The sequence below is a fragment of the Moschus berezovskii genome, chromosome 22 (assembly GCF_049115385.1).
Source record: "Moschus berezovskii isolate FMDL1 chromosome 22, NW_MosBer_1.0, whole genome shotgun sequence".
Classification (NCBI taxonomy): domain Eukaryota; kingdom Metazoa; phylum Chordata; class Mammalia; order Artiodactyla; family Moschidae; genus Moschus; species Moschus berezovskii.
Genome location: NC_142481.1, coordinates 28438387 through 28461404, shown reverse-complemented (window position 1 = coordinate 28461404; position 23018 = coordinate 28438387). Strand labels below are relative to the sequence as shown.

General features: G+C 56.3%; 3 protein-coding genes across 15 annotated transcripts; 2 read left to right on the top strand and 1 right to left on the bottom strand.

Annotated features, from left to right (window-relative positions):
• The first annotated feature begins 122 nt into the window (after window positions 1–122).
• Window positions 123–4701, top strand: ELMO3 (engulfment and cell motility 3). 6 transcript variants are annotated; one of them, XM_055412566.1, is made up of 20 exons: window positions 123–414; window positions 560–600; window positions 702–774; window positions 961–1011; window positions 1203–1372; window positions 1458–1557; window positions 1660–1811; window positions 1892–1970; window positions 2097–2147; window positions 2233–2355; window positions 2445–2576; window positions 2683–2784; window positions 2898–3006; window positions 3115–3251; window positions 3352–3515; window positions 3616–3728; window positions 3820–3924; window positions 4029–4111; window positions 4185–4271; window positions 4381–4538. In XM_055412566.1, the coding sequence occupies exons 1-20, from the start codon at window positions 337–339 to the stop codon at window positions 4387–4389; spliced, it is 1959 nt and encodes a 652-aa protein (XP_055268541.1). In that variant the 5' UTR covers window positions 123–336; the 3' UTR covers window positions 4390–4538. The 6 variants fall into 6 exon arrangements, 5 of the variants coding, with proteins under 5 accessions (XP_055268541.1, XP_055268542.1, XP_055268538.1 ...); XM_055412563.2 differs by having other exon boundaries at window positions 125–414; window positions 4365–4701; XM_055412565.2 differs by having other exon boundaries at window positions 341–414; window positions 560–610; window positions 4365–4701.
• Window positions 4702–5204: 503 nt separating this feature from the next.
• LOC129547014 (putative RNA-binding protein EEED8.10) lies at window positions 5205–20739 on the bottom strand. 5 transcript variants are annotated; one of them, XM_055412568.2, is made up of 7 exons: window positions 20685–20739; window positions 17219–17320; window positions 9437–10429; window positions 8029–8244; window positions 7757–7900; window positions 7363–7580; window positions 5205–7280 (listed from the first exon to the last, which is right to left on the bottom strand). In XM_055412568.2, exons 1-7 carry the CDS (start codon window positions 20706–20708, stop codon window positions 7112–7114), a joined length of 1866 nt encoding a protein of 621 aa, XP_055268543.1. In that variant the 5' UTR covers window positions 20709–20739; the 3' UTR covers window positions 5205–7111. The 5 variants fall into 5 exon arrangements, with proteins under 5 accessions (XP_055268543.1, XP_088686720.1, XP_088686723.1 ...); XM_088830594.1 differs by having other exon boundaries at window positions 5205–7580; XM_088830597.1 differs by lacking the exon at window positions 7363–7580.
• On the top strand, window positions 10422–22989 carry TMEM208 (transmembrane protein 208). 4 transcript variants are annotated; one of them, XR_016035907.1, is made up of 7 exons: window positions 10422–11236; window positions 11793–11893; window positions 21375–21470; window positions 21942–22001; window positions 22084–22246; window positions 22523–22607; window positions 22707–22757. XR_016035907.1 is itself a non-coding variant. In XM_055412570.2 (7 exons), exons 1-7 carry the CDS (start codon window positions 11128–11130, stop codon window positions 22842–22844), a joined length of 726 nt encoding a protein of 241 aa, XP_055268545.1. In that variant the 5' UTR covers window positions 10946–11127; the 3' UTR covers window positions 22845–22989. The 4 variants fall into 4 exon arrangements, 3 of the variants coding, with proteins under 3 accessions (XP_055268545.1, XP_088686725.1, XP_055268548.1); XM_055412570.2 differs by having other exon boundaries at window positions 10946–11236; window positions 22084–22220; window positions 22707–22989; XM_088830599.1 differs by having other exon boundaries at window positions 10960–11236; window positions 11708–11893; window positions 22084–22220; window positions 22707–22989.
• The last annotated feature ends 29 nt before the right edge of the window (window positions 22990–23018 follow it).

The window sequence follows — 23018 nt, the reverse complement described above, 5'->3', positions numbered from 1 at the left end:
GTGGAACTGGGCGGGTCAACTCTTGGAAAAGGAGGTGTGGCTGTGCTGACAGCCCGCCCTCCGCACCCCCACCTGCCGCACCTTGGGGCGGGGCGGGGCCTCCTTGGTGGGGCGGGGCGGGGCAGGCGCTCTCCTCTCCTCGGGACTCCAACCCGGAACTGGCCTTGGATCCGGCTCCCTAGGGAAGGCCGCGACACCTTGTCGCGAGTGGGAGCCTGAGCCACGGGAGCCAAGCTCTCGGGCTGAGGAACGCCTTCGTTCCCAGTGGCCCCAGGCCAGGTGTGCTCTCAGTGGAGGTGGCACATCTGGAAAGTATAGGGCCCCCACGGCTAGACCATGGCGCCCCCGCGGAATGTGGTGAAGATCGCCGTCCAGATGCGTGACGCCATCCCGCAGCTCATCCAGCTGGACCAGGTCACCAGGCCTGGCTGGCCTCCATCCACCTCACCACCTACCTCCGGGTCGCCCCCTTGCCCTCGAATAGCCCACCCCACCCCTCCCCAGGCTCCTCCGCAACCTCTTCCCACTCCCATCCCGTGAGTGACTCTTCCGCTTGTAGGCAAAACCCCTGGCTGCTGTGCTGAAGGAGGTGTGCGACGCGTGAGTGCGGGTCCGCGCGGGGCGCAAGGAGTAGGGGATGGGGCGGGGCAGGAGGGAGAGGGCGCCCCCTGCCCGCCTCACGGAGCCTCTGCTGCCTGCAGGTGGACCTTGCCTCACTCTGAGCGCTATGCCCTGCAGTTTGCGGATGGGCACCGGAGATACATCACCGAGAACGTGAGTCCCCTCCCCTCCGCCCCACATTCCACCCTGTGATCCCTTCTAACTCTGGCTCCGACTCGCAGTCATCGGCCCACTCTCTGCAATCTGATCTTTTACTGACTCCCAAATCCTCCACAGCCCCAGCTAGCCAGTCCTCAGGGCCCTTCTTGACTTCTTTCCGTTCTCTGCTATCTTTTCCAGAACCGCATGGAGATCAAGAATGGCAGCATCCTGTGCCTCAGCACGGCCCCAGTAATGCCCCTCCGACCCCGCCCTCCTCCCCTGCCCCTCTGCTGTGCCTCTTTTCTGCACCTGGCGACTGGGGGCCCAGTCCCAGCTCCAGCCCAGAAATGCCCCACCTAGTGGACATCCTCGTCCCCACACCCCCAGTTCCCTCTTCTTACCTCCTCACCTGTGCTCTGCCCTTGCTCCCACCCCTCCAGGACCGCGAGGCGGAGCGGCTGTTACGCGGGCTGCAGAGCGAAAGTCGTGAAGGGCGCCGGGAAGCCCTGCGGCACCTCCTCATGCTGGCCCCGGACCTGACCTTTGCCCGGGAGGTCATCAGCCGTGATGGGCTTCAGAGACTGGGCACCATCATTGAGGATGGGGACGAGTGAGCCCAGGGCTGTGGTGGGCGGGGTACACAGTGGGACCGCGGATCCTGGTCTGGCTCTGCTCAGCCTCCGATGTCCCTCCAGCCTAGGAGAGGTGCTGGCCCTCGCACTGAGGGCCTTCTTGGAGCTTATGGAGCATGGCGTGGTGTCCTGGGAGACACTCAGCATCCCCTTTGTTAGGAAGGTGGGTGGGCTTTTCTCGGGGAAACAGGTGGGGGTGGTGGAGAGGTGTCAGGGCCTGGCCTTCCACGGTGATGAGGTGATGACAGCCTCTGCTCCGCCAAAGGTGGTGTGCTACGTGAACATGAACCTGATGGATGCCTCTGTGCAGCCCTTGGCCCTGGGCTTGCTGGAGAATGTGACCTTGAGCAGCCCTACCCTGGGCCAGCTGGTCAAGAGCGAGGTGCCACTAGACAGGCTGCTGGTGCACCTACAGGTGTAAGTGTCTGAAGGTGGGGGACCAGGGGGAGAGCAGGACTGGGCCCTGGGTGGCTGGCTGAGCCCTCTTTTTGACCCAGGATGAACCAGCAGCTGCAAACCAAGGCCATGGCACTGCTGACAGCTTTGCTACAGGGGGCCACCCCTGCAGAACGTAAGGTGGGCATCCACCCAGTGAGTGCATGGGGTGGGCAGGAGCTGGTGGATGCTGTGCTTAGCAGTGGGCCGAAAAGATGATCGCTCGTGGTGGGGCTAAATCACTCAAGCCCCCTTCCCGCCCACCAGCACATGCTCGACTACCTGTGGCAGAGAAACCTCCGCCAGTTCATCTACAAGGTAGGAAGGACCGGGCCTGGCAGACCCCTCCCCACTCCTCTCCTTGGAAGCCCACGCTCAGAGCCGTGGCCTGGCTGTCCTTCAGAACATCATCCACAGTGCAGCACCGCTGGGCGACGAGATGGCGCACCACCTGTACGTACTGCAGGCCCTGATGCTGGGGCTGCTGGAGCCGCGTATGCGGACACCACTGGACCCCTTCAGTCAGGTAGGGGCCTTGAGTGCGCAGAAGGCTGGGGCTGGCTGGAGTTCAGCCTTGAATCTTCAATCTTGCAATCGCTCCAACAATGACCCCAGGAGCAGCGGGAGCAGCTGCAGGCCCTGCGCCAAGCTGCCTTTGAGCCGGAGGGGGAGCCTGTGGGTGCCGGGCTGAGCGCTGACCGTCGCCGTTCCCTGTGTGCCCGCGAGTTCCGCAAACTGGGCTTCTCTGTGAGTGACCCCTACCCAGTACCCTGCCCCCTGCCTCCACCCAGGGCTGCTGCTACTGCTCCAGAGGGCTGGGACCTTCCTCAGCTGCCTCTCCCCTGCCCCCCAGAACAGCAACCCTGCTCAGGACTTGGAGCGTGTGCCCCCTGGCCTGCTGGCCCTGGACAACATGCTCTACTTCTCCAGACAGGCACCCAGCGCCTACAGCCGGGTTAGTGGTGGGGCGGGGTGGGGTATGGATGAATGGGGTACAGGGCACCTAAGCGGGGCCTCCCGGGGCTTAGTCATGACTCCCCAGCCCATCCTGTGCGCCCGCCTCCTCAGTTTGTGCTAGAGAACAGCAGCCGTGAGGACAAGCACGAGTGCCCCTTTGCACGGAGCAGCATCCAGCTGACTGTGCTGCTGTGTGATCTGCTCCATGTCGGGGAGCCCTGTGAGTGGCGCTGGGCACAGCGTGTTCAAGAACGGGGGACGGAAGGGCAGAGAGGGCCAGGGGCAGCACACACTATCTCCCTGAGCCCCTCCTGCCCCCCTGCTCCAGGCTCCGAAACAGCCCAGGACTTTTCACCCATGTTCTTTGGGCAAGACCAGAGCTTCCATGAGCTCTTCTGTGTAAGCATCCAGCTGCTGAATAAAACCTGGAAGGAGATGCGGGCCACTCAGGAGGACTTCGACAAGGTGCGGAGGGCAGCAGCGGGGAGACCCGGGCCAGGGCAGAGATGGTTCTGGGGTTGGGGCCCAGAACTCAGGCCCTGAGCTCAGCTTGGGATGGCCCCAGGTCATGCAAGTGGTGCGGGAGCAGCTGGCCCGCACGCTGGCTCTGAAGCCCAGCTCTCTGGAGCTCTTCCGAACGAAGGTGAATGCACTCACCTACGGGGAGGTGCTGCGGCTGCGGCAGACTGAGCGGCTGCACCAGGAAGGCACGCTGGCCCCTCCAATTCTGTGAGTCATGGGGGTGGATCCCAGGCCTAGTGCCCACCTGCCCTGCTGCCTTGCCCAGGCCTGGCTGTCCAGCTCAGTGAGCCCCCTCCCCTGCATCCAGGGAGCTTCGGGAGAAACTGAAGCCGGAGCTCCTGGGCCTGATCCGCCAGCAGCGTCTGCTCCGCCTCTGTGAGGGGACCCTCTTCCACAAGATCAGCAGCCGGCGGCGCCAGGGTCACTGTGTGGGCAGTGGGGGGGCTGGAGGGCGGCTGGACGGGGTTGGGGAAGCCCTCTCATTGCTTCCCCCTGCCCTTTCCACCCACAGACAAGCTGTGGTTCTGCTGCCTGTCCCCCAACCACAAAGTACTGCAGTATGGGGACGTGGAGGAGGGAGTAGGCCCGCCGACCCCTGACAGCCTGCCCGAGCAGCGTGAGGAGGGAGGGCATGGGGGCGTCAGACACCTGTGCTCCCCCGAGCCGCCCCACCCCGGGGCCGCCAGGGGTCTCAGTGGTCAACCAGCCTTTTTCCTGCAGTTCCTGTGGCCGACATCAGGGCACTGCTGACAGGCAAGGACTGCCCCCACGTCCGGGAGAAGGGCTCTGGGAAGCAGAACAAGGTGAGTGCAGTGGGCGCCAGGGCTACTTCCCACCAGCCCCCACTCAGCGCTCCTGGCTCCCTTGCTTCTCCAGGACGTCTGTGAGTTAGCTTTCTCAGTCAGCTATGACCACGGGGAGGAGGAGGCGTACCTCAACTTCATTGCCCCGTCCAAACGGGAGGTGAGTATCTGGGCAGGCTGAGCAGACGGGCAGGGGAACAGATGGGCAGGGGAAGAAATGGAGAGGCTCTCATGGAGCTGGCCCCATCCCCAGTTCCACCTGTGGACAGATGGGCTGAGCGCCCTGCTGGGCAATCCCATGGGCAGTGAGCAGACACGGCTGGACCTGGAGCAGCTGCTAACCATGGAGACCAAGCTGCGGCTGCTGGAGCTGGAGAATGTGCCCATCCCTGAGCACCCACCCCCTGTGCCCCCGCCCCCCACCAACTTCAACTTCTGCTATGACTGCAGCATTGCTGAACCTTGACAGTAAGGTTGGCCAAGGGCCACAGCTGCTGCCACCGTGGTGGCCACAAAGGGTGGAGGGGGAGAAGCACAGGCACCTTGACCAGCAGAGGCTGTGGCAGAAATAAAAGTCTGCTTGGCTCTTAGATGTGTGTCGAGCCAGCTCTGAACCTCGCAGGCTAAGCCTGCCTTCCATCTTTGCTGGCAAGTGAGAGGCGTCAGGCCAGGGCCACAACTTGGGGCCATGAACCTGGGCAACTCTAGTTGCGGGGCGGGCATTCTGAAGGAGGGCGAGGACAGGCTGGCCCTGTTACCCTTTTCCAGAGTGAGTCTTCAGCCCACCCTCTGCTAGCCCTGCAGAGCAGAATGGACTGTAGTCTGGGGGCCACCAGCTGAGAGAGGTCTGGGGCAGCCAGCCAGATGAGGGAGAAATGGCAGGGTGGGAAGTATTTCCCCAGTTTTAGCAGGGGCCTAGTTTGGGAGCCATGTTTCCAGAAGGCTCCAGACAGTATGAGCTTAGTTCTCCACCCTGCCTGACCCTTCCCCTGTCTCTTATGCGGGTCCTGAAGGCCCACTTTCGAGAGACTTGAAGGGAGAGACACGAAGTTGGGTATGCTTTGTGCCGAAGGGCAAACTCAGGGTTCCCGTAGATGTCTGCCAGGCCAGTGGGAGGATGTAGGCTGATTCCAACAGGATGGAATTCAGTGCAGGAAGCCTGCGTTCTGATTAAAACTCATCTGCAGCAGCATGGGTGGGGTGGGAGCCACAGATAGGCCAGCTGGAGGCGAAGCTCAGAGGCTGTGGTCACAGACCCCAAGCCTCTGAGGCAGAGAGGAGCACACCCACCCCCAGGACCCACAGACAGGCTGGAAGTGCTGCCCATCACTCTCTGATCTCCGTGCCTCTCACTACCTCTCCTTCCCAGTGCCTCCTCAAAATATCTGTAAGTGTTAACCATCACCACGTTGCCTAGAAACTGATGGTATGGCACCTCCCTCGAAGAATGTTCCGGGGGAGCACTTGCTTCCCACCCCCTAGCTATGCTTCTTACTTGGGCATCTAGGGCCCCACATGCCCACTCCTGTATTCAGACTTCCCACCCCACTTAGAATAGTCCCTGTTGAGTTCAAGGTTGAAATGGAGCACCCAGATGCAGTTACATCTCCTGATACCTTCAGTTCTTTCTCAATGTTTCCAGGCCCTTGTTCAGGCCACCATCATCTTTGCAAGAACTTCCTGACTTCCTGCTTCCTGTCTTGCCCCTCCAGTCTTCTCAGTACCACCTATTCCAATTGCTTTCTCAAACAGGAAACTGACCTGATTACACACACACATCACCCCCTCCTGTATTCTCCTGTGTCTCCCTGTTGTCCATAGATAACAGTCACGGTGCCATGACTGAACAGACCTGAGCTGGGATGCAGACATGCCGTGGCTTACCCCTTTCAACAGAGTGCCCGTAGCTTACAGAGCCCTTGATGCTTGGTCCAAGCTGGCATCCTCCCTGCTCACTTTGGGGGCTGGGAACCCCCTCCCGCCTCCCAGCTCCAGCTCTGGCCTGCCCACATGCACCTCCCTGGTCCCTTCTGCCTGTTCCCCTTTCCTCCCTCTTCTTTCACTGACTTGACTTCTTTCCCTTTCCTTGACTTCCCAGGCTAAGCTCATTGCTCCCCTGGGCTTCCAGTCCCAGGAGCTTCTTTCTCTGTTTTAGAAGGTTGGACCTCTAATGACCTTTCCTACCCAGAGATGCTCTCTCTCTCATGTCTTACATGTGTGCTGAAGAACAACCCCATTGACCCAGCCATCCTTAATCACCATGCTCCTGGGATCTTCACATGGACATGGCTTTGCTGTAGGACATGTGCCAGGGCTCATGCTGGGGAGAAGCCTCTGGCATCTCCCACCAGGTGGGGAGGAAGCTAGGACCTGCTTGGGGCACTTGTTGGGCCAAGTGTGAGAAAGAAGCTGTCTGTCCCTCTGGCATTTCCTACACATTGTCCCTGGGCTGGACCACTTCACCGAGGTGGGGAGGGGCCCTTTGGTCTGAGAACTTCAAACAAGGAAGAAAGATCTGGAATTTTTAATCTTGGGTATACAACAAAGACTGCGGCTTAGCTGCTAAAACTCAGTGCTGGTGGGGTGCTGGGAGAGCTGCAGGGAACAAGGCCGGGCACAGGCCTTAGTGTGAGAAGGGGGTAGAACAAAAGGTACTGGAGTCCACTCTTTCCAGCACCAGACCCAGCCCACCAATAGCCCGGCCTCTGGACCCATGCCTGGACAGGCGAGCAGGATCTGGTATTTCCGGGGGCCTGTGGCAGTGCCATGTAACTGGAGAAGGTTCCTGTGGGCTGTGGGGCAGGCAGGCAAGAAGCCCAGTGGGCTGTCCTGGTATCATCCCACTCTCAGACCCAGTGAAGGGGTTTCTAGCCTGAGGAAGGCCCTCTGGGGCATGTAACAGAGAGGGGCAGGAGGCGCTGAGTCAAACTCCAGGTCAAGAGGCCAGGGCCGGGGATGCTGGAGGTGACATAGGCTGAGCCACTGGTCACTGATCTGGCTTCAGAGCGTTAGGGTCAGGTCTGCCCCTCCCACAAAGCGGGACTGGATGCAGGTCACCTCAGGCAGTCGGGCTTGGAAGCGCCTGACGGAGGCTATGCTGATGCCGGGACACATGGCCACATCTACCATCCGCAGCTGCTGGCACGCCTGCCCGATGGAATCCAGAGTTCTGCAGGGAAGCCGCCAGGTGAGCGCCTGACCCGGCCCAGGCCCAGCTGGCCCCCACCGCGGGCAGCCCCGACACACTCAACTGCTCCGTGAGCTGACTGCAGCTGGACAGGTTGAGGTGCTGCAGCCTTGGCCAGAAGCTGGCCGCCTGCGCCCAGCCCTGGTCGCTGAGGAGGCTGCAGTGGCTCAGTGCCAAGCGCTCCAGGCTGGGGCAGCCCTTGGCCACAGCCACCAAGGCCTTGTCTGTGAGTGCTGGCAGCAGGCTCAGTGACAGCTGCCTCAGTTGGGGGAACCGTAGCACCTGCGAGGACATGGTAGGGACAGGGAGGGCAATGAAGCCCTGGAGCCCTTCCAGCTTCCCCCACCCCCAGTGGAGGAACTGCCACATCCAGCAGAAGCCCATGAGAAAAGGGCTTGTGCCAAGCAACAAGCTCCAGCCCCGGGGTCCTCAGCCTAGCCATGCCCCCAGCCTCATACCTTGGTTAAACTGGCATCAGTCAGCTTGCTGCAGGCTGTGAGGTCCAGCTCCCGCAGGGCCTGCAGCATGAGCAGGGAGGGGCCCTGTGGCTGGGGAGAGGGGTCCTTGGGGCTGGAGGCCTGGTGCTCCAGCTCTTTGTGGGGCTGTGGGAGGAAGCTCCTGCTGCTCAGGTTCCTCCTGAGTTTGGCCCTCAACTGTTGCCGGAGAGGGATGAAGGAGGGCAGCTGAGCCCAGGGAACCCCCGCCCGCCACGACTTGGAGGGTCTCACACCTGAGGCTCCTGTGAAGGTGCCTTGATGGGCTCCTCCAGCCCCAGGAGCCCCCAGTCACCAAGCTCCTTGCACCAGGCCAGGCGCAGGACTGAGAGGTGGGTGAAGTAGGTGCAGATGGCCTGCAGGGTCTGGTTGGTGAGGGCCACACAGGAGGACAAGTCTAGCACCCTGAGGCGTGGGCCCAGCGCTGGGATCAGGGAGAGCACTGAGGCGTCCTACAAGGGAAGTGGAAAAGGGAGCAGGTGATGGGGAGGTGCCCGCTGCCTGTGTCACCAGGCATGGCAGGCTGTGAGGTCCAGCTCCCACGGGGCCTGCAGCATGGCCACAGGGGCCCTGTGGCCAGGAAGAGGGCTCCTTGGGGCTGGAGGCCCAGTGTGTCAGCTCTTGGTGGGGCTGTGGGAGGAAGCCTTTGGTGCTCAGGCACGGAGGGGTCCCTAGGAAGGTTTTGCCCAAAGTTACAGACCCACAGGCAACAGGAAACTGTCACAGGGCCCACAGAAGGGTGCATCAGTGTTTCTGTGCTGTGTCACAGTGGACGTGGTGGGCTGAGAAGGGGACCCAGGGAGGACACATACCTAGACTGGCTGGTGTGGGAAGGATGCAGGTGAAAATCCCTGCTCCCAGCACCAGTCCATCAGATATGCTCCCTCGAGGACTGGGGGGACATATGGCAGAGCTGTCACCTGCCAGGAGCAGTTGGGGCAGGGGGGCAAGAACTAAGGGCAGGACAGAGGAAGCTGCTTTGCAGAGATGCAGACATGGGAACGTGGGCCTCCAGAGAGTGGCTGAGAGAGACATGATTGACACAGTGAGGATGGAGTAGGGCACGAGAAGAGAGGCACTTGGGGGGAAACGCTGAGACACTTTTCAGGTGGGGAATGCTCTGGGTGCAGTTGTAGATTGAAGGAGTAACCTGCTAAAGAGGGAGAGGGCGACACTAAGACAGGGACACCAGCGAGAGGGACAGGGCTGAGCCCTGCTGAAGGAGCCGGCGTCAACCAAGAAATGACCCTCTTCCTCCCTTGTCCCGTGGCCTCCCCAGGGCCCCTCCTGAGCAACTACTGCTGTGCAACCTCAGTGCCCCTTCCCCCAGGGCTTGGTTCTGTCACCCCTGCCCCCGAACACCCCCCCAGGCCCCTCCCCAGACTGCAGTGATCACCAAGCACTGGACTTGTGAGGTGTGGGTCACCTCGTGGGCTGGGCCCCTCTGGTCTCCAGGACCTCCCTCTGCATGGACCCACCACGGGGGCTGCAGGGAGGAGTGTGGGCAGGAGCACTGTCTGCCTAGGCACCTTTCCTCTTCCAGTTCACTTGGACACAAACACGGGGTAGCTCCCTGGTGCCAGGCTCCCAGTTCCCCCAATCCCTGGCCCTGGTGAGGATGGAAGGAAGGGGTGGAACGCTCACCTTGAGTGAGGAGCAGTAGGCCAGGCTGAGGGAGGCCAGTGGGGGTGGAGCTCCGCACACCGAGCCCAGGGACTGGGCCAGTTCCCACCCTCTCACCAGGCAGCACTCGGCCATGTCGAGGCTCTGCAGCTCCCGCAGGCCCCCTAGGGCTGAGCATCCTGCATCTGTCAGCCGCTGCAGCTTCCTCAGGCTCAGGCGCCGCAGGTGCCGCAGGCCCCGACTCACAGCCAGGACTGCTCCATCAGCCAGTTCTGAGCAGCCGCTGAGGTCCAGGGTGGTAAGGCCTGGTTGGTGGTGGCAAAGGGCGGCCACAGCCTCTGTGGAGAGGTCCCGGCAGCTATGCAGGCTCAGTTCCTGCAGCTGTAGCCCGGCCACGTGGCCCAGCGCTCGCAGGGCCTCGGGGGGCAAGCCAGTGCCGCTCAGGTCCAAGGCGTGCAGCCTGCCGGCCCGCTCCTTCAGGAATCGCAGCAGGTTGAGGAAGGAGAGTTGGGAGGGGGAGGAGTACTGGGGGCCGATGGTGCCCCAGGCTGGGCCTAGCTGGAAGGTGAGGTGGCAATAGGCCAAGGAGAGGCGCTCCAGGCGGGGGGCACAACTGCTGAGCCGGTTGAAGCTGAGGTCGGCCAGGTCCCGAAGGCTAGCCAGGCTGAGCTCACGGAGGCCGCTCAGCGCCTGCTGGACCTGCTGCGCCGTCTCGGGCTGAGCCAGCAGCATGCCCGACATGAAGAGGCTGTTGCAGCCACTGAGGTCTAGGATACGCAGGGCTGGGCAGCCCAGGATCAGGGCCACGAAGGAGGCCTCTGTGGGGCTGCCCCCACCAAGGCACAAGCTCTGCAGGTGTGGGCCCAGGTGGTGGGTAACAGACCGCAGCACCTGAAGTGAAGCTGGCGAGCCAGCCAGGTTGGTCAGGCTGATGCAGGTGACGCCCCTGAGACCCAGGCTCTTGATGGCCGGAAGGGAGGCAGACGACACGGGGATGTTGTACTGCACGCTGGCCTACAAGGCAGCAGCGGGCCTGGGGTTAGCCCTCTGGCCTCACAGTGTGCCAGCCATTGGGTCTGGTGGCAATTTGCTGGCCAGAGTTTGAGGGAAGGTCAGGGAAGGGCCCTTCTACAACTGGGACCCACTGTGGTGTCATGTGCCTGAGTGGGTGCTGATGGGACGTGGCAGCAGGGAGGACGGGTCATACTGGGGCTCAAAGGGGAGGATTACAAGGGGAGGACAGAAAGTTAGTGATGGTGGGGGCTGAGTGCCTATGGAGAGGCTGGGCCAGAGTGGGGACTTGGCATGCTGGGTACAGGAGGGCTGGGGGGCGGCCTGGAGGCCAGCCAGCAAAGGACCCTGGGAGCAGGAGGACAAAGCATTCTGGACCCCAACTTTGGGGACTTTCGGAAGGTGGCTTTGGGACCCACGGACTCCAAATCCAGGGCCTCAGCTTAGCGTTAGCTAAGCAATCAGCCTCCCCCTCTTTCTCACAAGCATATAAATAGCCCTCAGAGCAGCTGAAGGCGGGAAGAAGCAACCGCAGGTGTCGCTCACCACAACGCCCTGTGGCCCAGATGCCAGAGATCTGGGGCAGGCAGTGAGGCCCAGGTACCCTGGTGGCCTCAGTGTCTCGGCCACAAGAATGTTTGCAAAACTGGCTTTTGTGTGTAAGTGAAAAATGTGCCTACGCATGTGAGTGTGGTGTGCGCATGCGTGGATGCGTCCGTATGCGCACACGTGAAGGCCCTTCAGGCTGGAGATCGAGATGCACTTGTGATCCCTGGCCTTCTCCTTGGAGGGTCTGTCTTATTCCTGCAGGTGAGGAGGGAGAAGTGTACTATTTCTGTGGACAAGAGCTCAGAGAACGAATTTCAGAGGCAGGGAGGAAGTTGGCCCTACTGGAGAGGAACCGGGGAGGGAGCATGGGGGGCACAGAGCTGGAGTCCGTGGGGCCGGAAGGCAAGCTCAGGGCTAGTTGTGGGGAAAGGCTGGCTTGTTTAGGAGTGGGAGGAACTGCCAGTAGGAGTTGTCTTCAGAGAACCTTCCCTGATCTTGTACCAGAGGGAGCCAAAGGACAGAAAGTACAGGAATGTGTGGAATTGGTCTGTGGGAGAGGGAGAAGAGGGCTTGGTTTCCGAAACCCTAGCCCCATTTCTCTTCCCCCACCAGTGCCCAGGTTGCAGGCAAGTGATACTCATAGATTCTTGTTTTCAGAAGCAAGCTCCCTCCCAAACCTGTCTAGTGAGTAACAGGAAGAACAAGCTGACATTCCCTGCTTGTCCCCCACAGAAAATCATCAAAAGGGAACCAGAAAGGTCAAAATGATGCGTAATATGTGCTCCCTGCAAGATGCTAATCAATAGGATTCTTCCAGGAAGACAGGTGGAACTCATTCCCAGGTGTGGAGACCCTGCCTCGCTTCTGTCCCAGAAAGAAGCAGCCCCTGAGGGCTGTCGTCCCGGGAACGAGCCTGTGGTAAGAGGGACACCAGCTCCCACCAATTTCACGGGAGTCTGGGAGTCAAACCAGGTTCCCAATTCAGCCCCCATGGTCAATATGGGTGAGAGGAGCTCTGCCCATAGATCCCCCTCTCCGTGGACACCAGGAGACAGTGGGGAGTAGGGAAGCCAGAGACCTGGGTCCCTCTCTCAGATTTAAGGAGAGCTGGCGAAGGTGCCAGTGTGTGAGGTTGGGGAGGGTACTGAAAAGATCCAGGAGAAAAGGTTTTAGAAAGGAACTTTAGCACGCCTCCAGCCATTCTAAAGCCCTGCAGTGCTAGATGAGCCAATCTCATGAGTAGGATGAACTCTGGTTGGGGGAGTGTAGAGCAGTGCTGGTTGCCAGGCAGCACCTGCCCCCACCAGTCACATGGCACGCCGCAGCCCCCAGCTCCAACCGCCTTCAGTCTTCCTTCTTTCCCTATCTTCCTGAGCCTTGGCTGCCAGCAGTGTTCTTCCCTCTCCCACTGCCTTCCTATACACGAGGTAAACGAATAGCCCAGGGTCCAAGTGCAGGGCTGGCAGGTGGCCCCAAGAGCTACCTAGTGAAGGGGCAGGGCCTGGCCTAAAGGACTTCCAACTATGGGGCCAGGTGAGTTTTGAGGCCACCTCCCTGCTCTCCACAGTTTTTCTTGGTGGGGAGACCACCATCACCCAGGTGGTCTACCTGGGACTCAGATACGGAAGTCCAGGAGTAGCCTGTTGGGGATATTTACCCTCTCTGGGAGCCGAGCGGCAGCCTTCTGGGTTCTGGTCTTTGCCCCAGTGTAGGAAAGTGCCCCACCCCAGGCCCTGGGAAGATGCTTCTAAAGCCCCAAGAGAGTACAACACGGGTACCTGCTCCAGCTTCAGCCGCCTCAGCACAGAGGGGCCAACTAGCTCCCTGGTTTCCTCCCCTCTTAATGCTGGCATCTTAAGAGTAAATGCAGACTCATTTGGAAAATGCCCTAAACCTGCTAAAAGCAATATGTGTCCCTTGACTGTGAGAGGCCAGGACTCTGTTGTAACTACTGAAGTCCTGAGCTGAGACAGCAGGCCTGTGTGCAGACTTGGCAAGCCATCTGAGAGAGACATGACTGTCCTGTCTGCCAGCACAGGAATCCAAAGTTAGCATGCCTGTTTTCCAGAAGGACCTTGAGGAAGCGTATATCCTGGCACCCAGCGGCTTTGGTCTCCAGAGAGGAATCAGACTTTGGGGCTCACTTCTAGAGGCTTTTATAGACACCTCAGGCAGGAGAAGGCAGCATGGGGCAGGAGCCATTCTGAGATCTTCACAGTGACCAGCCTGGTGGCAGCACCCTCACCCCAGTCCCAGGTATGGACAGAGCCCAGGTGTATGTCAGGTGCTGCCTTTGTCTGTCTGCTTATTTGAGAAAAAGTGGATTTAAGTGGGGGCAGGTGAGGGAGATTAAGAAGTTACCAAGTCGAGCATCCTAGCCTGGCCTGGAGCCATACAGCTTGGCCCTGGTGACTCAGAATCTTCCACAGCACCTACTAGCTGGGGCACCACCTCCTTAACCCGCTGCAACCTGGGAAATGGTTGCTGCCAATTGGGCTCCAGAGATTGTTCTCTGGGACATGGTGGTGTCAGCCCTAGATGCCCAGGAATCTGTGGCCTGGCTTCCCAGAGCTCCCAGGCCTGGTGGTGGAGTAGGGGGCTGAGCTTTGCGGAGTCACCGAACGGGTCTTTGTCAGTGCTCTATCTGGAGCCTCAGGGTTCACTGGAGAAGTTCCAGTGCTAAAATGGTAGACTCTGGATCCCAAACTCTGACCCTGGCCTCCTCCTCCTCTTCCTTCCCTCACTCCTGTTCCAGTCTCACCTTCATCCCCAGGGCCTGACTGCCCACTTGGCTTCTTCTTCCCCCTCCTTCTTTGCTGGACTCCAAGAAGCCTTCCTGACTGATGACCTCTCGTCAGGGCCCCCGTGGCCCTGCCCATCATGCGGGTGCACCTGTTCTCTGTGCCCTCTGCCGAACCAGGGATGATGAGACCACGGCCTCCTCTGGGTATGTGCTGTCCAAGGAAGCCATAGCCTCCCTTCCTGTCTGCGCTGGCTCCCCTCTCCTCACAGCCCCCCTCTCTTTGCACTCCCCTAGACTTCTTCTCAAGCCCCTGACGCTACTGCAGCTCCCTCCCCTCACTCTGGCTTTCTCAGAGATGTTTCAAATAGAAACCAAAGCTCTTGGGTGGGAAGGACCTCCTTCCCTGTTCACATCCACCAGCCCATCCTTGGCAGGACTCATCAGAACTTCCTTCCCTATTCTGCTCTTGGGTTCAAGGAGACCCCCTTCACCTGGCCTACTGAGCCTGTCCCCACTCTCTCCTCTGAGAACCCCAAAATCTCTGCCTTTCCACTGCTCCTTCCTCAGAGTCCACAAACACCCCAGAGTCTTAACAAAAGCCTCCCTTGACCCTGCAACCCCCCCGCCTCTCCCCTGTACCATCACGCTTCTTGGAAGCACCACACCCACTGCGGCCACCTCTTGACCATAGCTTTGCCCACTGATCCCTCCATCACTGTCCCCACAGAATCCTTCATTCCCAGAAACAGCCCCTCTCATCTGGGGGCTCCTCTGCAGACCTCCCACAAGTGTCCTTCCTCTCTGCTGCGCCATGGTGCCTACTCGGGATGGGCTATCTCCCCGGTGTTCTCTCCTACTGGAGGTTCTGAGACTCTGCCCTCTTGTCTCTCCTGCCTTCTAGCCTACTCCCCATTCAGGGTCATCAAAGAGCAGAAAGTCCCAATCCATGGACCAGTGGGTTCTCCATGAATTGTTCCATTCCAACACACACACACACACACACACACTCTCACACTCACTCACACACACACTCTCTCTCTCACACACACTCTCACACACACATGCAGACACACACACACACACACTTTCCCTCCACGTGCACCCCAGCAGACTTCATCCCATTCCACCTACTCCTGAGCACCATATACTGGGAGCCATGACCTGATGGACCTCTCTCCAGATACAAGGATGCAATATGCCCAAATCTGAATTTACTGTCTTATCCCCGCTTCTCCCAAACTCTCAGTGCCTTCTACCAAATCACCCAAGTCAGAAATCTGGGAATCATCCTAGACTGCTCCCTCATATCCACAATGTCCAGGGTCCTTTCCAGTCCATCTCCTGTCTCCTCCTGGCCTTCAGTCTCTGGCTCCAGTCTATTCTTGGTGTTGTCAACAGAGTGATCCTGACAAGGCAACTGACCATGCTTTTCAGGCCCTTTGATGGTTCGCCACTGCACAGGATGGAAGCTGAGCTCCTCGGCTGGCATTCAAGCCCTTTTATGTCAGCCCCCTGCCTACTTCTTCAGCCCCAGCTTTCCTATGCCCGCTCCCCACTCTGGCTCTGGAATGCTGATTTCAGACCACTGTCTCATACTTCCATACCTGGGTTCAACTGTTTTTTTCTGGGGGTGGGGGCGGTCTGACCCCTCACCTATTCCTTTACAAATATGTATCCTCTCTCAAGATTTAACCCAAGCATCCCCTTTTCCGTGAAGTCTTCTGTAAATCTTCTCTGCATCTGTGGTATGCTTCTATGCACCTTTCTTAAGATTCTGAGTGCAGTGCAGTCTCTCTCTCTATCAACTCTGAGTGCTGTGTCTGCCCCAGCCCTGGGGCCTAGCACAGTGCCGGACACAGAGGTAGTGTCACCATCCAAATGAGTAAGGCCTCTCTACAGGCCCCTCCTCCTCTCCTTGCCTTCGGACTGGTATCCTTCCTGGGCAGTCTCTGTGGCCTGCTCTTCAGGGCTCCTCTTGTTCTCCCCAGGGAAAGTGACTTAGATCTAAGGCTTAAACCTCCACCTGACACCTTCATCTATATTTATTACCCAGACCTTTCTCTTGAATTCCTCTCTCAGAAGTCTAACTACCAACTGGATCTCACCATTTGGATGTTTTATACTTCAAATTTCCAACAAGTTCAAATCAAATTTCTTTAGAAACTAGGCTCAATGACACTGGATAGAGAACTCAACAACAGACCCTACTTAAACACTCATTTAAAATGTGACAGAGGAGGCTTCCAATCCCTTATACATAAATGGTACTTGGGCTACTTGAAAACTAATCAGTTTAGCGTCTTACCTTACAGCATAAGTCAAAATAAATTACACCAAATATATATATCTATATAAATTAAAGCCATAAGACAATTTTGTTGTGAACCTAAAACTGATCTAAGAAGTGAATCCAAATTAAAAAACCAAAATATGAGTGTATATTTATCAAATCTCTGAAGAGGCAAAGTATCTCTAAAGCAATGGCAGAAATAAGAAAAGGATATTCAGTCAACAACCCAGAAATTTAACCCCTGTATATCTCATAAATAACACATATCTACAAATCAAATTTAAAAAGGCAAATATATGAGGAATATATTTCAGTAAGTATGTAAAAGATTAACTTCTTTAATGTATAAAAAGTTCATACAAATTGATAAGAAAAATACTAAAACCCCAATAATTAGACAAGGAACAGAAATACACAAAAGAGGGAAATATAAATAGTCTGCTAATGAGAAAACTGTTCCATCTCAGTTGCAGTCAAAACTGAAACAAAGGATTCTCATTGCTTGCCTTTCAAACTAACACAAATGCCTGCAGTGACCTCCTTGTGGGTTGTCTCCCTGCGACTCACCTCTCAGTCCAGTCTGCTCTGTGGAGGTCTAAGACATAAATCACTGCGTGTCACTCTCCTGCCTAATGTTCCTTTAACGTTCCTAAAGTTCCATGGGTCACTTGGTTACCCATGATGGTAACCAGGAGAAAGCCCTAGCAATACCACCTGGGACATCTGTCTTGCTGTCTGACCCCTTTCTAGCCTCATCTCTCACCACTTCTCTTCCACACACCTAAGTTCCAGTCATAGCGAACCTGGGTGGTCATTTCCAGAACTATTTCACACCTTGGTGCCTTCGCCTGTGCGGTTATGAGTCCTGAAGACCAACCCTCATGCTCATCGTGTTCCTTCAGGAAGCCTCCCCTGATGCTGCCAGTCTCCTTCTGTGTCCTTTGTGTTCCCATGGCCCCCTTCATGCCAATGCCCTGAGCACACAACATCATGATCACTCACATATTTGTCTTTTTCCTTCACTAGACTATGAGTTTCTCAGGGGAGGGGACTGTGTTTGGTTCATCTGTAGAGTCCCAGTACTGGACCCAGAGCCAAGTATGTATGAATAAATAGGCAGGAATGAATGGATGGATGATGTATGAGCAGGGCCATGAGCAAGCTGAAGTGAGACCACTGAGAATGGGCTAGGTGAGGGTAGGCACCTTACCTCCCGAAGGGCATTCTGGGCTGCACAATACCAAGCCCGGCTCACGAGGGAGGCCTCTTTCTGATCTGACAGAGGCAGGAAGCTCAGAATATATGTGACCATCTGAGGGAAAAAGACAGGGCATTGGGGCTGTTAGTGCTGGTGGGGGCCTCTGAAATCTTCTCTTTCTGGCAGTACAGTAGGTCAGAGGGGACTAGAGCACTGGCTTCTAGCTCATCTTGGATCCTAAGCTTCAGAGAGTCTCCACTTCTCCTCTCCAGTCTCAAGGTATCTTTACTGGGAACAAACCTTTCCTGAGCACCATCTGGATGCAGGTTTGTTCTGATAAAAATCAAACTTTCTGCTCAATTTGATAAAAAGGGCCTGGGCACTGGGACTAAATAAATCTAGTTTAGATTCTTATTCTCTCACCTGACCCCTCTGAGCCTTATTTTTCTTATCTATAAAAAGACAGTTGTGGTGAGATTTAAGTGGGTTACTGTGACAGTTAAATATCATGGTAAAGTGTCTTGCATAGGATCTAGAACACAGCAAGGCAAGTGCTGATCTTCAGGAAGTTACACTGGGACTGCACTCTTCCAGTGTTCTTCACTGCCAACTTGGCTTCTCAGCCAACTGTTACAATTCTCAGCAAGACCCATCCTGGTAGGCTAAGGCCTTCACTCCACCTATGCTCTATGAGGCCAGGGATGGAGGCCTTATTAGGGACTGGGGAAGGGAGCTGCCTGTGAGACCAAGAATAATCTGATATTAACTATTGTTTTCTTCTGGAATCTTCTCTCCTTGACTTCTGTGACACTGTTTTCTAGGGCTCCACTCACCACTCCAATTGCCCTGTTTCTAGATTCTTCTGTGGCTCCCAGGGCTCAGACCTGAGTCTTTCAATTTGCTCACTTCCTAGGATAATAAATTCACTTGCATTGCTTTAACAATTACCTCTATAAGAATAACCAACAATTCAATATTCCATATTGTTTTCTCATTCATGTGCTAGTCTAGTATTGCTAACTGTCCACAGGATTCTTCATCCAAATGTTTTACCATCACCTTCACCTCAGTCCAAAGCAGCCCCTCCTCCCAACTTTCCAGTCCCCAAGCTTCAATGCCGACAGAGCATCTCGTCTGAAGATCCTGATAAAACTTTATACTCTTCATGCTCTTCTGTCCCTTGCTCCAGATACAGGTGTGAAGCATAGGCTTTACTTAGACTCATTCAAATCCCAGCTTCACTAGTTCCTAGCTATATGACCTCAGGCAAGGTATGTGATGTCTCTGAACCTCAACCCACACCTGTAAAATGAGGATATTAAAAAAAATCTAGATCACAGTCTGTGCTGTGCTAAGTCATTCAGTCATGTCCGACTCTGCAACCCCACGGACTGTAGCCCGCCAGGCTCCTCTGTCCATGGGGATTCTCCAGGCAAGAATACTGGAGTGGCCTGCCATGCCCTCCTTCAGGGCATCTTCCTAACCCAGGAATCAAACCCAGGTCTCCTGTATTGCAGGTGAATTCTTTACCCTCTGAGCCACCAGGGAAGCCCAAGAATACTAGAGTGGGTAGCCTTTCCCTTCTCCAGGGGAACTTCCCAATGTAGAAATCGAACTGAGGTCTCCTGCATTGCAGGAGGATTCTTTACCAGCTGCCCTCACAGTCTTATGACAGGGATTAAATTATATATCTAATTTATATATATATATATATAAATTTAATATGATATGCTTCACACCTAGTAGATAGTCCATAAATGGTTCCTGGATTGCTGTTATTAATAATTCTACCTTTGAAACCTTACCACCTTAGTAGCCCAGATCTTTATCACCCCAGACCAGGGTTCCTTCCACAGTCTCCCACCTGATCTCCTTGTCTCCAGGTTCATCCTTGCTAATCATTCCACAGACTGCAAGCAACAAGGTTAATTTTCCTAAGAAAGAGCTTTCAGTCTCAGTGCACTCCTGATGAAAACATTTGGGGTTCCCCAATACCCTTAAGACAAAATTTCTTCTCCTGGGTCAGCACTGCCAGGCCTCCATGCCTAACTGGACCCCTGATCCCAGAGCTTCCACAAGCCAGTCTTCTCAGTGTCCTACAAACACAGCATGTTGATTTTCTTATTTCCTTTTGCCTATGTGGACCTTTTTCCTGGAATGCCCTTAAGCTTGACCCTCACCAGCCCACTTGGTCTCTTCTTCCCTTCCCTAATTGCTAGTACACAGAAGGTACTAAGTCAGTACTTACTGGATTGAATTAAATAAAGATGGACAGTCTTTTACCTCTCTTTTCACCAAAGGTTTGCTCAAGGAAGGGGTGGGAAGGTAAAACAGATCATTATTGAGAGGAGAATGACTGGTGAGAACAGCCTCTGGGCCAGGGAGGCTAGGCCTGGGGAAGAGAACTTTGATGGGGACTGGGACTGACCACACTTTCTGATCCCCAAGAGGAGGCAGGAAAACTTGTCTGAGCTGAGGTAAGATAGTGGTCATCCTATCTTCTGGGGTTCAGCAGCCAACCCACAAAAGGAGGGCAACAAACCAGTCCTCACTGAGGGGAAGAAGCATGATTCTTTGAGCTGAGAAGGGGGAAGGCATTTCTAGAGGGAACAGAAGAAGCAGTGATAAGAGTTGAGTGGCCATCCCAGGGAGCTACTAGAGATATGATTGGTCATCTTTGTGATCCATGGTGATGGTACAGATATCCTCTGGGGCAGAAGGGGGAAAGGATGCCATTGCAGGGAGCTCATTGGAGGTGAAGCATCATTCCAAGGGCTGATGGGGAAAGGGTGCCCTGTCTCTCTTGGGCAGTGGGAGGGGGTTGCCAACTTTCTGGGCAAACAGGATGGAGAGGTCATCCCAAGAGGCCACTGGGACAAAACTTATCTGTCTGGGGACAATAGCGGCAGAGTGATCTTGCTCCAATTTAAGTAGAGGGAGCAAACATCCCATGAAGGATGAAGGTGATGGAGGCAGGGATGGCCATCACTAGGGGCTCAGAAGTGGGGAGCAGGCCTGTCCTCGGTGAGGGAACTCAGAGACCATGCTCGAAGTTGATGGGAAGGGGCAGCCGTCTCTCGAAGGGAAGCGAATGGAGCGACCATTCCAAGGGACCAGTGGGGGTAAGATCGGTTACCCTTCGGGGATGATGGAATGCAGCGGACATCTCCAGAACTGAGAGGGAGGGACGGCCATCTCAAGAGATCAGGGTTAGGCAGAGGCCCTGTCCCCGCTGAGGTGACAGCAGCTATCTCCTGGGGCCGATGGGAAAGGAGAGGATGGTCCCCCAAGGTAAGGGGACAGAGTGGCCCAAAGGTGGAGCCGTTACCCATAGCTTGCAGGTCCAGGGATCTCCCGGCCGGGTCGTTTCCGCCAGAAGGGCGGGGCCGGGAGAGCTGTCTGACAGCCCTTCCCCACAGCCTGGGACCCCTAGGGCGGGGCCTGTCCCGAGCTAGGCCTGAGGGCGGCCTCCTCTCACCTCCAGCGGCAGCGACTCCGCCATTGCATCCCTGCCGCCTCCGCCCCCGCGCAAGGCTTTCTGGGAAGTGTAGTCCCGCCGACTCTGGAAGGCGGAGCTTGGGAAGGAAGTAGGCCTTCAACTTCCGTCTCAGGTGTGACGTATTGGATCTGCACCGGAAGTGCCTGTGGTGCCGATGTGGTACCTACTGAGTGCGGTTTCGGTCGCTCTCCCTTCTTTTCTTGGTTGGGTACTTGCGTCTCACTATGGCGGTAAGGAGGGCGAGTAGGGCGTGGTCCGCATGACAAAGCGCTCCCGGGGCCGGGAGACTGAAATCAGAGGAAGAGCTTCAAGGGAAATGGGTCAATCCAATTCCCCACCCCCGCCACTGGAGGGGGGCGCCATCCATTGGGCATCCAGGACCATACCGGAGCTGGTGCCAGAGAGGGCTGGGCGTCTGTAGCAGACAGTACCAGGGCTGCAGAGATCGAGGGGCCTGAGGGGCGATGGGCGTCGGTATCAAACAGTATCAGGACTAGCTAGAGATCTGAGGGGCTTGAGGCAGGATACCGTCAGCCCAGATCGGGTTTACTCTAGCAGAGCCCGGAGAGGGACGCCAGTCAAGCCCATTCAGCTAACCGGAATGGTGGGGAGGCTGAGGAAGGTCCTGGCTGCTAAGGATTTTGATAGTATCTCATTATCTCTCTGCAGCCCAAAGGAAAAGTGGGCACGAGAGGGAAGAAGCAGATATTTGAGGAGAACAAAGAGACCCTGAAGTTCTACCTGCGAATCATATTGGGGGCTAATGTAAGTGCCTCCCTCCTTGCTTCTGTGCCCGCAGCTCCGTTTGGTGGGGTAGAGTTGTCGGGGTGTGTGACAGCCAAAGCTCCAGAAGAAAACTCCAATTAAAAATAAAAGAGGGACTTCCCTGGTTGTCCAGTGGCTAAGACTCCCTAGATCCCATATGCTACAATTAAGGACTGAGTGCAGCTAAATAAATGAGAAAAAATCCTGGTGCAGAGAAAGTGCTGAACAGTCAAAACGAAAAACAAAAGCAAAGTGAGGGTGTGAGTCTCAAATGGACTTGAGCTTTTCCCATCCTAAATGCACAGGGACTTCTTTCCTGTGTCAGGGGTGTCTGGATATTCTGGGAGCAGGTCTCTTCCCCCAACCCTGTAAGAAACGATTTGTCTCATCACCTGGTCTAGAGTCAGAGGCAAGGAAGGTCCATGGTTAAGTAAGCTTTTGATCCTAGCCTGATCTTGTGTCCGCTTACAGGCCATTTACTGTCTTGTGACCTTGGTCTTCTTCTACTCATCTGCCTCATTTTGGGCCTGGGTAAGTGTCCCCCATCGTGGGAAGTGGGTAATCCCATAGGGTCAGTGGCTGCCCTTTTAACACCCCCATTCTTGTTCCACAGATGGCCCTGGTCTTCAGTCTGGCAGTGTACGGGGCCAGCTACCACTCTATGAGCTCGATGGCACGGGCAGCCTTCTCTGAGGATGGGGCCCTGGTGGATGGTGGAATGGATCTCAACATGGAGCAGGGCATGGCAGAGTGAGTGTCCCCCGCTGTCAGCCCAGGTGAGCGGCGCCAGGGCTGGGGGGTGGGGCCCAGATAGCCCAAGGCCCACAGCTGCCTGCAACCTGAAGAGGGTGGAAGGGTGGTGAACTAGGGCCCATCTCATATTTTTATGCAGTAATTTTTGGCTATACTGCACAGCTTGTGGGATCTTAGTTCCCCAACCAGGGATTGAACCCAGGCCTTCAGCAGTGAAAGCATGCAATCCTAACCACTGGACCACCAGGGAATTCCCCAGCTACTATTTTTGGCCCTTGCAGCTTCCCTTCTCTCCACAGGCACCTTAAAGATGTGATCCTACTGACAGCTATTGTGCAGGTGCTCAGCTGCTTCTCCCTCTACATCTGGTCCTTCTGGCTCCTGGTACGTGGGTTGCGGGGCTCCCGAGGAGGAGCTGGAGCATCTAAGCCTTCTCTTCTTTTATTTCCTTCACCTGGCTTCAAGCTACCTTTTTTCTTCTAGGCTCCAGGCAGAGCTCTTTACCTCCTGTGGGTCAATATCCTGGGCCCCTGGTTCACAGCAGACAGTGGCACCCCAGCGCCAGAGCACAATGAGAAACGGCAGCGCCGACAGGAGCGGCGGCAGATGAAGCGGTTATAGCCACTGACATTATGGCCCCAGGTTTCTGAGCCCTGGGTGGCTCTATCAGGCTGTGTGGTCCCCATGCCAGGAGCAGTGAGGGCCTAGTCCAGGGGCCAAAAGCAGTCTAGGATATAGGATTGTTGAATAAACGGCTTATAATGTGGCTAATGGCTTCGTGGGTGATAATGAGAG